Source organism: Brachyistius frenatus, unplaced genomic scaffold (assembly GCF_029030835.1).
Source record: "Brachyistius frenatus isolate BFR_SWC_R1_liver_20210118 unplaced genomic scaffold, ASM2903083v1 Contig_92, whole genome shotgun sequence".
Lineage (NCBI taxonomy): Eukaryota > Metazoa > Chordata > Actinopteri > Embiotocidae > Brachyistius > Brachyistius frenatus.
This window is the reverse complement of record NW_027210691.1, coordinates 1,375,001-1,388,082: the sequence shown is the minus strand read 5'-3', so window position 1 is coordinate 1,388,082 and position 13,082 is coordinate 1,375,001. Positions and strand designations below refer to the sequence as shown.

General features: G+C 46.9%; 2 protein-coding genes and 1 long non-coding RNA gene across 4 annotated transcripts in view; 1 reads left to right on the top strand and 2 right to left on the bottom strand.

Annotated features, from left to right (window-relative positions):
• Window positions 1-1,729: 1,729 nt before the first annotated feature.
• LOC138627899 (sodium/potassium-transporting ATPase subunit beta-3-like) lies at window positions 1,730-9,916 on the top strand. Its single transcript, XM_069710550.1, has 7 exons — window positions 1,730-2,259; window positions 4,227-4,355; window positions 4,460-4,558; window positions 4,751-4,938; window positions 5,170-5,220; window positions 5,495-5,575; window positions 8,589-9,916. Exons 1-7 carry the CDS (start codon window positions 1,959-1,961, stop codon window positions 8,754-8,756), a joined length of 1,017 nt encoding a protein of 338 aa, XP_069566651.1. The 5' UTR covers window positions 1,730-1,958; the 3' UTR covers window positions 8,757-9,916.
• LOC138627901 (uncharacterized) lies at window positions 7,329-7,740 on the bottom strand. The gene is made up of 3 exons (XR_011311422.1): window positions 7,710-7,740; window positions 7,551-7,590; window positions 7,329-7,425 (listed from the first exon to the last, which is right to left on the bottom strand). It is a non-coding gene; the product is annotated as an uncharacterized lncRNA (long non-coding RNA).
• Window positions 9,917-11,906: 1,990 nt separating the features above from the next.
• ints4 (integrator complex subunit 4) overlaps window positions 11,907-13,082 on the bottom strand; it is a 14,251-nt gene continuing 13,075 nt past the window's right edge. The window contains exons 23-24 of one of the 2 annotated variants that reach the window (XM_069710508.1): window positions 12,781-12,901; window positions 11,907-12,284 (exon numbers count right to left, since the gene is read on the bottom strand). In XM_069710508.1, the coding sequence (XP_069566609.1) occupies window positions 12,094-12,284; window positions 12,781-12,901 (312 nt within the window). In that variant the 3' untranslated portion in view covers window positions 11,907-12,093. The remainder of the gene's footprint in view (window positions 12,285-12,780; window positions 12,902-13,082) is intronic. The other variant, XM_069710509.1, reaches the window with a different exon arrangement.

Below are 13,082 nucleotides of genomic sequence, written 5' to 3'. Positions count from 1 at the left end.
CAGTTAAATGGATCCGGTTCTAGAAGAACCTTTAAATTTGAAACGGTGCGGTTATGAACGATCAGTGGGTGGTGTAACTTTGATCTCTGACCTGTTCCTGTTTTAATGAAGGGCGGAGGTCCCCCCCCCCCCATCCAGACTGAAGATCTCTGATGGTCCTGTTTCAAAAATAAAGACTTCGATAGTTGAGTGAGGAGAGTTTAGAGGGAGACGTTTAATTACTGCAGTACACTATGAATAAAGACCAGCCTGATGTCTCCTACCTCCTTGGTTCCTATCGCCTTCTTTCTTCTCCTTTCCTTCCTCCTTGTTTCGTCTCTCCTTCTTCCCCCCATTCTTCTTTCCTCTCCTTTCCTTCCTCCTTGTTTCCTCTCTTTGTGTCCTCCCTCCTTCTTTTCTCCCTTCTTCTTTCCTCTCCTTTCCTTCCTCCTTGTTTCGTCTCTCCTTCTTTCCTCTCCTTTCCTTCCTCCTTGTTTCCTCTCTTTGTGTCCTCCCTCCTTCTTTTCTCCCTTCTTCTTTCCTCTCCTTTCCTTCCTCCTTGTTTCGTCTCTCCTTCTTTCCTCTCCTTCCCTCCCTCCTTGTTTCCTCCCCCTCCTCCACCTCTCATGCCTCCCTTCCTCCTTGTATGTGTGTGACATCAACGCGACATCGTCCAATGACTTTCTGTTGCTGTGGTCATGTGACACGGCGTCAGCTCTGGTGTGATTATATAATTTCAGATTCAGTTTGGTGTGAAATTATTTCAGAGTAGCTGTTTATTCTTTGATTCTGTCTTTGTGTTTATTTTTGTTTGTTGATGAAGGACTCTGTTTTATGTACAAATATCGGCTACAGTAGAAGTGCTCATCTTAAAACCATCATAACTCCTGATGATCAATGTTATTATATTATTTTACATTATATTTGATATATTATTATATTACTATATCATATCATGTATTACATTTTGTTATATTACTATCTCATATTATATCATAGTATATTAAATTATATATTATATTACTATATAATATCATATTACATTATATTATTGTACTATATTATATATTAGGCTATATTACATTATAGTATATTACTTTATATCAAATATTATACTACATTATATAATGTTATAGTAGGCTAAATCATATTATTCTACTCTATTGTATTATTGTATCATAGTATATTCAATTATATATGATATTACATAATATATTATATCGTTTTAAATCCTACTATATTATATTATGTTATGTTATATTATATTAAATCATATTATATTATATTATTATTTATATTATATTATATTATATTATATTATATTATATTATATTATATTATATTATATTATATTATATTGAATTCTATTCTATTGTATTCTATTGAATCATATGAGAGCCCCCCTGCTGTAGTAAAGAAATTTCCCCTCGGGGATTAATAAAGTGTATAAAATAAAAATAAATAAATAAAATGTTGTATTATATACAGGGGCATCATGTGGAACAAACATGAAATTGATGTCTGATCTCAGATAGTAAATCAATATCTAATATCTGATCATATAAATGAATATGTAATATTCTATGTAATATATCTCAGGATGATGACCGGATTTTTATTCAGCACAGTGCAGCTCACCATCATCACGGTAGACCCCCAGCCCCTCACCCTCGGGGCTCCGTGCTGCGCATGCGTGTCGTTCTGCAGTAGTCCGTGTGTGGGGGCAAATGTGTGTGTGTGTGTGTGTGTGTGTGTGTGTGTGTGTGTGTGTGTGTGTGTGTGTGTGTGTGTGTGTGTGTGTGTGTGTGTGTGTGTGTGTGTGTGTGTGTGTGTGTGTGTGTGTGTGTGTGTGTGTGTGTGTGTGCAGCCAGAGACCGGGATCCGCTCACAAATCTGCCGGATCGGTTTAACCCAGCTGTTCGCGCTCCGCGTTGATTAACCCGCCTCTGATTTAGTCCGACACGACCCGCCGTACCAGCATGTCGTCCAGCCCGCAGGACCAGAACCAGGACCAGAGCCAGGACCAGAACCAGGACCAGAAACCGGAGCAGGGCGAGGAGGATGCGGCGGGGGAGGAGGAGGTGATGGCGGAGGAAAAAGAAGAGAAAAAGGAGGAGACCAAAGAGGAGAAAAAGGAGGAGACGAAAGAGGAGGTGAACGAGGAGAAGAAGGAAGAAAAGAAGGAGGAGAAGAAGGAGGGGGAGGAGAAGGAGTCCTGGAAGGATTTTTTCTACAACCCGAGGACCGGAGAGATCCTGGGCCGAACAGCCAGCAGCTGGGGTAAGACAGAGAGAACACTCTGACCCGGCCCGGCCCGGCCCGGTCCGCCCCGCTCTGACCCGGCCCGGTGTGGAGCGGCCCTAAACTCTCAGGAGCTTCTCGTGCTGCTGGCATGGCCGAGCCGAGCCGAGCCGAGCCGATCAAGGAGTTCATATTTAATTATGTAAAGTGTGCTGCAGGTCTGAGACTGCAGGACAACAAGATGTCTGACGGTCTCAAACATGTCTCCCTACAGATGGTTACTATAATTAGTCTGTCTCTCTGAAGGAAGGTTAGACAGGTACAGGTGTCTCTGAGGGACTGTTAGACAGGTACAGGTGTGTCTGAGGGACTGTTAGACAGGTACAGGTGTCTCTGAGGGACTGTTAGACAGGTACAGGTGTGTCTGAGGGACTGTTAGACAGGTACAGGTGTGTCTCTGAGGGACTGTTAGACAGGTACAGGTGTGTCTGAGGGACTGTTAGACAGGTACAGGTGTGTCTCTGAGGGACTGTTAGACAGGTACAGGTGTCTCTGAGGGACTGTTAGACAGGTACAGGTGTGTCTGAGGGACTGTTAGACAGGTACAGGTGTGTCTCTGAGGGACTGTTAGACAGGTACAGGTGTGTCTGAGGGACTGTTAGACAGGTACAGGTGTGTCTCTGAGGGACTGTTAGACAGGTACAGGTGTGTCTGAGGGACTGTTAGACAGGTACAGGTGTGTCTCTGAGGGACTGTTAGACAGGTACAGGTGTCTCTGAGGGACTGTTAGACAGGTACAGGTGTGTCTCTGAGGGACTGTTAGACAGGTACAGGTGTGTCTCTGAGGGACTGTTAGACAGGTACAGGTGTGTCTGAGGGACTGTTAGACAGGTACAGGTGTGTCTGAGGGACTGTTAGACAGGTACAGGTGTGTCTGAGGGACTGTTAGACAGGTACAGGTGTGTCTGAGGGACTGTTAGACAGGTACAGGTGTCTCTGAGGGACTGTTAGACAGGTACAGGTGTGTCTGAGGGACTGTTAGACAGGTACAGGTGTCTCTGAGGGACTGTTAGACAGGTACAGGTGTGTCTGAGGGACTGTTAGACAGGTACAGGTGTGTCTGAGGGACTGTTAGACAGGTACAGGTGTGTCTCTGCTTTGAGTTGTCTTGTAGGGAAAGCACAGGTGTATGATTGACAGGTTTTTGATTGACAGGTGTATGATTGACAGGTGCATGATTGGTGGCTCAGTTCTATTCAGTGTCCCTGTTAACCCCGACATCCCATTGGTGCTGAGATTGGGTTTCCATGGCGATATGACATCCAAAACTGTTAGATGCAGATCAGGATGGAACGTAATGATGGAATTCAAATCAGTAAGTGTGTGTTAGAAATGTGTGTGTGTGTTAGAAATGTGTGTGTGTGTGTTAGAAATGTGTGTGTGTGTGTGTGTGTGTGTGTGTGTGTGTGTGTGTGTGTGTGTGTGTGTGTGTGTGTGTGTGTGTGTGTGTGTGTGTGTGTGTGTGTGTGTGTGTGTGTGTGTGTGTGTGTGTGTGTGTGTGTGTGTGTGTGTGTGTGTGTGTGTGTGTGTGTGTGTGTGTGTGTGTGTGTGTGTGTGTGTGTGTGTGTGTGTGTGTGTGTGTGTGTGTGTGTGTGTGTGTGTGTGTGTGTGTGTGTGTGTGTGTGTGTGTGTGTGTGTGTGTGTGTGTGTGTGTGTGTGTGTGTTAGAAATGTGTGTGTGTGTGTGTGTGTGTGTGTGTGTGTGTGTGTGTGTGTGTGTGTGTGTGTGTGTGTGTGTGTGTGTGTGTGTGTGTGTGTGTGTGTGTGTGTGTGTGTGTGTGTGTGTGTGTGTGTGTGTGTGTGTGTGTGTGTGTGTGTGTGTGTGTGTGTGTGTGTGTGTGTGTGTGTGTGTGTGTGTGTGTGTGTGTGTGTGTGTGTGTGTATAAATGTATATTTCTTCCTTAAAAGAATATTTTTGTGTGAGCGTAGTGCGGTTGTTTCCCTCAGGTCTCATCCTGCTCTTCTATCTGGTGTTTTACGGTTTCCTGGCGGGGATGTTCACTCTCACCATGTGGGTGATGTTACAGACGCTCGACGACAACGTCCCTCGGCATCAGGACCGAGTGGCCAGTCCAGGTGACTCCGCCCCCTTTCACTGCACTTCCCGTTCGTCACACACCAGCGGGTTCGTCGCCGTGTCGTGTTACATCGTGACGAGCGCTGCCGTGTTTCTGTTGCAGGTTTGGTGATTCGTCCTCACGCCGCCGATATCTCCTACAACCGCACCAACCCGACCAACTACGACCAGTACGTCCAGCAGCTGCACGACGTCCTGCAGCGTGAGTAGCTCCGACCTTCAATTTGGAACACTGTGACCTTCACAATAAAAGTGCAATGAGTCAGACATCCATCCTTTATCTACACCGGCTCACACAGGGGGGCGGAGCCTAACCCAGCTGACTTTAGGCGAAGGCTCGTCCGGACAGCCGGATTTAAAAACCGGCGGTTTGTCCCGTTGGGTTTGTTTTCAGGGTACAACGACAGCATCCAGGAGCAGAACGACTTGTGTCTGGTGGGTGAATACACCGAGCAGGACGACGAGCCCGTCAAGAAGGTGTGTCAGTTTAAACGCAGCATCCTGCGTCAGTGCTCCGGGCTGCCCGACACCAGCTTCGGGTACCAGGACGGGAGACCCTGCATCATCATCAAGATGAACCGGGTCAGTAAGAACACGCCAGAACGGAGCTCAGTTTCAACCTTTCCAGGAATCTTCATTAAAAGATGTATTTGAATGAAGCGGGTGAAGAGCAGGATGCTGGCATGTGACTCTTCCTTTTCATTGGTCAGCTGGGAACATAGTGTGCCTCACTCTGTAGTCATGGTTACCTGCAGGTGAACGTACCTGAAGCAGGTGACTTCTTGTGAGTAATCTGAAGCTGTCGGTCCGCAGGTCATCGGTCTGAAACCAAAAGGAGATCCTTACATCAACTGTACCGCCAAGGTAACACACACACACACACACACACACACACACACACACACACACACACACACACACACACACACACACACACACACACACACACACACACACACACACACACACACACACACACACACACACACACACACACACACCACACACACACACACACACACACACACACACCACACACACACACACACACACACCTTACAGCTATCCCACAATGCACCTTGTGTGTGTGTTGACCAGTCGGTAGGAAGCTCTCTAATAACAGCTGTTTGTGCCGTAGCGCCCCCTACAGATGCAGTACTTCCCCGCCGAAGGTCGTCTGGATAAAATGTTTTTCCCGTACTACGGCAAGAACGTTCACGTGAGTAAAAAAAAAACAGTCACGAAGACGAAAACACGAAGAACTTCATTCCTGTTTCACGTCTTCCGTCTTTATTTCACGTTGTACACCAAGTAGCTCCGCCCCCAGAGATCTGATTGGTCAACTGAACATCTGGAACAAATCATCATGACATCACATCCTGCTCATCACTAGAAACATCACTCCGCCTCCTCAATGGGAAAATAGTTACGATAGAATTTCATCTAATATGTAATAGAGTGTAGTTTCTACTTGTTGTAGGTCTATTAAATGACCCATTTGGTGAAGTCGGAGTTTAGTGTTTATATTTTCTGTATTTATTCATTTGGAGACTAGAAGTCCTCTCTGTTGCTAGGGTGGTTGCTAAGGGTCGGACTACTTCCTGGAGTAGTAAACATTACATGTTACATAAGAGTCGACTGACGCGACAGATTGTTTTCCAGTTGTTAGTCGTATCCCATGTGTTGCCATGGAAACGGAGACCAGTATTTTATATTTTCACGATATGAACACATGTAGATGACGTGTTTTATTTAGTTGTACTTGTATAATCACAGTGTTGCACCGGAGGGTGTTTTAACGTCATCGTTAGCACGGCAGCGACGCGGTCGAAGACCGAGACGCTCAATATTTCTTAATTTGATTTTCATCTTCGACATTAAACGACTTCAGCTCGAATAAAAAAAGAAAAAAAAGAAAACAGTGTTTTTGTGGTGCGATTGTTGAAGATGTGGTTCTCACCACGTTCTCCTGTCAATAATTCAGAGCGGTCGGTCGGTTCGAGATTTTAAAGACGATGTCGACTTCTCGTGAAGTGAAAACAGGTTTGTGACGGAGGCGGAGCTGGACGTCCACGTGGATCCTTCGCTTCTCAGAAAAAGTGAATGAAGATCGACGAGGAGCCGAGAACGTCACAGCTGAACATGTTCATTGATTCTGTCTTTAGAAGTCGTGAAAGTTTAGAGATTTACCGTAAAAAAAAAAGCTCTGAGGACAAAAATCAGCCTGAGGATGGTGAATAGGTTTTTTTTTCAGTTATTCCAGTTTATTTTTCCTTTGTTTGGTCCCTTTTGTCCCTTTTGTCTCTTTTGTCTCTCCCACTGTGTTGCTGCTCTAAAAATAGGCAGCCTGAAGTTGCATCGAGCTTTAAATTTTAAAAAGTGGATTCTTCCCTTCAGTCTGGCTCTTAAAAAGATGGACGTCAGCTTTGTGTGCTGATAATGAAGCGGAGTGGAAGAGAGAAAGGTCTGCTGGAACCTTTCGGAGGCACTGAAGCAGTAACAGTTGAAGAGTTGGACATTTGAAACCTTCGTCTGTTGACTGACGACGTCATCACAGGACGTCTCTCTTTTTATTCCAAGTGACGTTATTTAAAATGTATTTATTGGCAAGGACTAGAATTATACTGAGGACATCAGGTCCAGACCATCAACCTGCCTCTGATGATGTGTCGGGGGAGGACGGAACTGGAGGGACGGGACTGGAGGGACAGGACTGGAGGGACGGGACTGGACGACGGAACTGGAGGACGGAACTGGAGGACGGAACTGGAGGGACGGAACTGGAGGGATGGAACTAGAGGGACGGAACTGGGGGGACGGAACTGGAGGACGGAACTGGAGGGACGGAATTGGAGGGACGGGACTGGAGGGACGGAACTGGAGGACGGAACTGGAGGGACGGAACTGGAGGGATGGAACTGGATGACGGAACTAGAGGGACGGAACTGGAGGGACGGAACTGGAGGGACGGAACTGGAGGGATGGAACTGGACGACGGAACTGGAGGGACAGAACTGGAGGGACGGAACTGGAGGGATGGAACTGGACGACGGAACTGGAGGGACGGAACTGGAGGGACGGAACTGGAGGGATGAAACTGGATGATGGAACTGGAGGGATGAAACTGGATGATGGAACTGGAGGGATGGAACTGGAGGGATGGAACTGGAGGGATGGAACTGGAGGGACGGAACTGGAGGGATGGAACTGGACGACGGAACTGGAGGGATGGAACTGGAGGGACGGGACTGGAGGGATGGAACTGGAGACTGGAGGGACGGGACTGGAGGGATGGAACTGGATGATGGAACTGGAGGGATGGAACTGGAGGGATGGAACTGGAGGGACGGGACTGGAGGGATGGAACTGGACGACGGAACTGGAGGGACGGGACTGGAGGGACGGAACTGGAGGGACGGGACTGGAGGGACGGGACTGGAGGGATGGAACTGGAGGGATGGAACTGGATGATGGAACTGGAGGGACGGGACTGGAGGGATGGGGGGGGGGGGGGGGGGGGGGGGGGGGGGGGGGGGGGGGGGGGGGGGGGGGGGGGGGGGGGGGGGGGGGGGGGGGGGGGGGGGGGGGGGGGGGGGGGGGGGGGGGGGGGGGGGGGGGGGGGGGGGGGGGGGGGGGGGGGGGGGGGGGGGGGGGGGGGGGGGGGGGGGGGGGGGGGGGGGGGGGGGGGGGGGGGGGGGGGGGGGGGGGGGGGGGGGGGGGGGGGGGGGGGGGGGGGGGGGGGGGGGGGGGGGGGGGGGGGGGGGGGGGGGGGGGGGGGGGGGGGGGGGGGGGGGGGGGGGGGGGGGGGGGGGGGGGGGGGGGGGGGGGGGGGGGGGGGGGGGGGGGGGGGGGGGGGGGGGGGGGGGGGGGGGGGGGGGGGGGATGGACGACGGAACTGGAGGGACGGGACTGGAGGGACGGAACTGGAGGGACGGAACTGGAGGACGGGACTGGAGGGACGGGACTGGAGGGACGGAACTGGAGGACGGAACTGGAGGGACGGAACTGGAGGGACGGGACTGGAGGGACGGAACTGGAGGGACGGGACTGGAACTGGGAATAGAACAGTGTATTTGTGTGTTACCTGATTGTGTGTCTCTGGTTGTGTGTCTGTTACCTGATTGTGTGTCTCTGGTTGTGTGTCTCTGGTTGTGTGTCTGTTACCTGATTGTGTGTCTCTGGTTGTGTGTCTGTTACCTGATTGTGTGTCTCTGGTTGTGTGTCTGTTACAGGCGGACTACGTGCAGCCGCTGGTTGCGGTGAAGTTGTTGCTGACTAAAGACGACTACAACGTGGAGCAGACGGTGGAGTGTAAAGTCGAAGGTTCGGACCTTCGTAACAACGACGACCGGGACAAATACCTGGGTCGGGTCACGTTCCGGGTCACGGTGTCGGAGTAAATGGAAACGCTCCAGTTGCCATGGACACCGCAAACCGGGTTTACACTGGAAACAAAGACACTTTAGAACCCAGACCTGATCTGATCCGGTTCGTCCGGATCTTCTTCCCGGTGTTCAGAATCTAATGAGCTCAACACATCTGGACCGCTGAGACCCGACTACACTGCCAGAACCCTTCAATCCTGGTTCTTTTACAAACCCCCGGTCTCAGTCCTGGTCGGACCCCGACCGCGGGTCCAGATCTGCACCTCGTAGACGCTGAACACACCGGAGCCGGTTCAGATCAGGTCTGCGGCGGAAGCATGAGAGCCGTCGTCACGACGATGACGTGTTCTTTTTAAAACGTCTGTATGTTTGTGATGTGATGAAACATATGATCCCAGCCATGTGTAACAGAAGCACACACACACACACACACACACACACACACACACACACACACTCTCTCTACATCCGACCCGGTTACGGTTCTGTCCCCGAGCAGGTGCTCAGTAATCAGATTACTTTCCCTCCCAACAGGAAACAAAAACATGGTTCTACTGAGAATCTGTGATCATGGAAACCTTCAACAGTTCAACTAGAGATTAAAGGTCCACCTTTCAGAACCGGGACAACAATCTAACGACTGATCACCTGCTGAGTATTTAAATCTCTGAATTATTAATATTATTGTTTGTTTTATTTATGCGGTTGATGGAGATTACAGCAACAATGAAAGTTAGTTTTCCTGTCTTGGTCTCCTGGTTTGATACCGACAACAACAACAACAACAACAACAACAACCCCTCCGTCACAAACAAGGTTCTGTCGTTCATCATGTTAGAATTTATGATCAGCTTTTTTCATTTTTCTTATTTTATTAAATATACTTTATGAACAGACTTCTGTGCGTTTACAACCGCGTGTTGTACAAATTTTAAAATGTGAATTTCTACGTGTAACTGTAACGACGTGTTGTTGTGTGATTTTATTGGAAGGATGACATCATCAGCAGAGCTCCCAATCAGGGACTCTCGTTGATCTTTAAATGTGCTGTGATTTTTTGGGGGTTTTGTTTTCCACCCTGAATGAAATGTTGAAACCCAAAACAGGAAACGTAATCGTGCTGCGAATATCGCAAAGTTCTACCGGTGTGATAAAAAAAGCCTGTTTCCATCTCACGTTGTGACGTCGTTTTTATCAACGCCGTTCAACACAAACGCAAATAACATCAAAAAAAGGCAAGTTAACTTCCTCCTGAGAAGTCACCAGGAAATTATTACGACAAATTCTGCCAAACTCTGCAACATTTTGCGGGAGCTTGTGATTTTTTTAATTCACATGATTTTTCTGCAAAAAATGACATCAGAATCTGAGCTGAAAGTATTAACGACATAAAGTAAATCTTTTCAAGCAAAACTCACTTTATTAACTAAAATAACTCCTCATTTACTGTCAGACAATCTCCGCCCTCCTGCTCCTCATCAAATGTGTTCTTCACATTAAAATGATGATTAAATGTTTGTGATCAAAGGAAGTGATTCCATATTACTGGATGTTAAATGAGTTTTCTCCACACGTCCAGTTGTCAGAGACGTCTCTTTGTTGGTTTCATCCAGCAGGTCTATGTGTTGAATGAACATGAATTAAACAGCATCTAAAGCTCTTATTTTGAAAGGCTGATGTCGTCCTTGTTTCTATATTCCAGTCACAGATGGTCTGTTCTGGAAACATACGCAGCTTTTAGGACCTTTTAGGACCTTTGAGGAGCTTTTATCTCCACGGTTCTCTAAGTTCAATGAATACATAAAAAAGGTGAGAACTAAAATATAGACTTCCAACATCTTCCAGAATCTAAATATGTCCCGTTTACAACTTTAATAAACAACAACAAAAAAACATGTTTAAACTTTCAATCATAAAATGTGCTGTTGAAATCATTTTCCACATCCAGGCTCCATCTTTTCAGGCTCAGTGGGAGAGTTTAAAGTACACTGTAAACCCGGATAAGTTAATTGTACCTAATAACGAGGCAAGTGATTACACTTCAGAAATTTAAGGGATTCAATTATGAATTAATAAACTATTAAAGTTGAATACACTTAAGAGATTAATTATTTGCATTTGAGATTTCCTGTAAAAACCAGCTGGTCATTCAACTCAACATGTTAAGTTATAAGTTATAAGGACTAATTTCACCATTTACGTTAATTTAACTAAACTTTTAAAAAATAAAAAAATATATTTCCCTCCAAAATGTTACGTAGCAACAAAACACAGACGACTGGACGACTTCGAGCTGATTTATGATCAGTTCATTAAACTTCTATCCTCCCGTGTTACTAATATTTAGTTTTACTAAATCTTCTTTAAGACATTACCGACGAGTAAAACTAAACAAAGCGGAGATGATGACGTGTGCCGATTAATGCTGACGAGGAGGACGTTATGCATTTTTATTTACTATCATTTTTATGTATTTTTTGTCCACTAGTTGCCTTATTTGGTTTGATGAGCAAGCAATATTTTATTTTTTACCTCCATCTCATTTTAATATTAATTTGGGGAATTTCAAGAAAACAAAAACAAACAAAAAAAAAATCAAATATTGAACGTAGTTGTGTTACTTGAAGTTTATATATTCAACTCCTCCAAAAAAGTTGACTCCTTTATTTTATATATTAAACATTAAATTGAGGAAAAACTGATTATGAACGGTAATATAAAAATAAAAAATATCAGTTATGATTATTAATGACATTATTATTCATTTTAATCATGTTTAATTTGATGTATTATTATTACAGAACTCGAGACACATGCACGTGTCAGTATGTTTGTGATGTGGTTTGGTTTTAAACGATAGGACTGTATTTGTTGTTCTTTTGTGAATTTGTTGTTAAAAGGAACTTTTTCCTGAAAGTTCGTGAACATTAGTTGTTTTTTTTGTAAAATGCTTTGAATCTTGCGGTTTGTGTTTTCTAGACTCCAGAAATGTTTAAAATGACGTCTGCCGACTTTAAACTGTCGTCTGACCAGAAAAAGAAGTTAATAAAAGGTAAAAAAAATAAATTAAAAAAAGCGAAAGTAGTTTGTTCTTTTCCAACGTGGTGAAACTGTATTTCTGATTGTTTCACTACACAAAAATAAAAATAAAAGTAAAAGAATGAATCTCCATCACAAGAGTTTTATCTTCATGACAAACAGCGTCAGAATACAAAAAGAATTCGCCCACAAACATCGAAATTCTGTTCGATGAGCGAACGTCTTTCTTCAGTCCTGATCCGGAAAAACAAACAAAACAACAAAACAACAACAAGAGTTCGAGCCTGGCGTCTCTGGTGCGTCGAGGCTGCCGTCAGCGTCGGGCCGGTTTGGGCATGATGTACACCTTCACGGGTTTGCTGAACGGAATCGTCCCCTCGACGGCGGCCTCCGGTGGCGGGAGGCCGTCGACGCCGTCGCTCCACCCGGGCCTGGAGGCCGAGGAGAGGAAGGTGGAGGAGGAGCTGTAGGCCAGCAGGAGGCGCACTTCGATCTGAGAGGGCTCTGAGGTAGAGAGAGAGAGAAAGAGAGAAAGAGAGAAAGGAGGAAATAAAAAAGGAAGTAACTCGGTGGATCAAATCAAAGTGTGGGTGTGATCTTAGACTCGGGTTTAAGTTTTTAAGGCCCACATTCACAAAGTGATCAAAAGCTGATTCATGACTTCATTTCTACTTTTTTTTTAATTTTTGGCCTCCCAAAGATTAAAGTAACAAAACTCTGCAGCTGCGAGCGTTCAGCCGACCCCAGAGGAGAGAGGACACTTTAAGCTCCGCCTCCTCCTCGCATACGGGAGGAACTTCCTGCAGATGTCAGGGAGGAGAGTTCATGAAATCTCTTTAACTTCGGCCTTCAACCAGCTGCTCCTGAAGCTCGACGCGCGGTTGCTTTATTCCATATTTCAACTATTACATGTTTGATTTCTTTTCTATATAGATATTATTTAAATGTCACGACGACCACAGGCGCTGCAGGAAGGTGAAGACGGGTGTTTGTTACTGACCGGTCCAGGCGGTGTGGGAGAGGTACACCTGTGTGATGAGCCGGTGCCGGTCGGGTCCGGGCTTCCTGAAGTCTCCGGGTTTAGGATGGATCACGTGACTCTGGCCGTCGGGGTACAGAACCTGCAGAGAGGAGCAGCCGGTGCTGATCAGGATGCTTCTGGAGGAATCTCCTGAAACCGCTGCAGCCGACCCGGCGGGTCCCCTCCCTGCAGCCGACCCGGCGGGTCCCCTCCCTGCAGCCGACCCGGCGGGTCCCCTCCCTGCAGCCGACCCGGCGGGTCCCCTCTCTGCAGCCGACCCG

Excerpts from the sequence above, each read along its gene's own strand:
- LOC138627899 (XM_069710550.1), top strand. The coding sequence starts at position 1,959 with ATGTCGTCCAGCCCGCAGGACCAGAACCAGGACCAGAGCCAGGACCAG. Across the intron at positions 4,559-4,750 it reads GCTGCACGACGTCCTGCAGC|GGTACAACGACAGCATCCAG; the intron begins GTGAGTAGCTCC and ends GTTTGTTTTCAG. Across the intron at positions 4,939-5,169 it reads TCATCATCAAGATGAACCGG|GTCATCGGTCTGAAACCAAA; the intron begins GTCAGTAAGAAC and ends GTCGGTCCGCAG.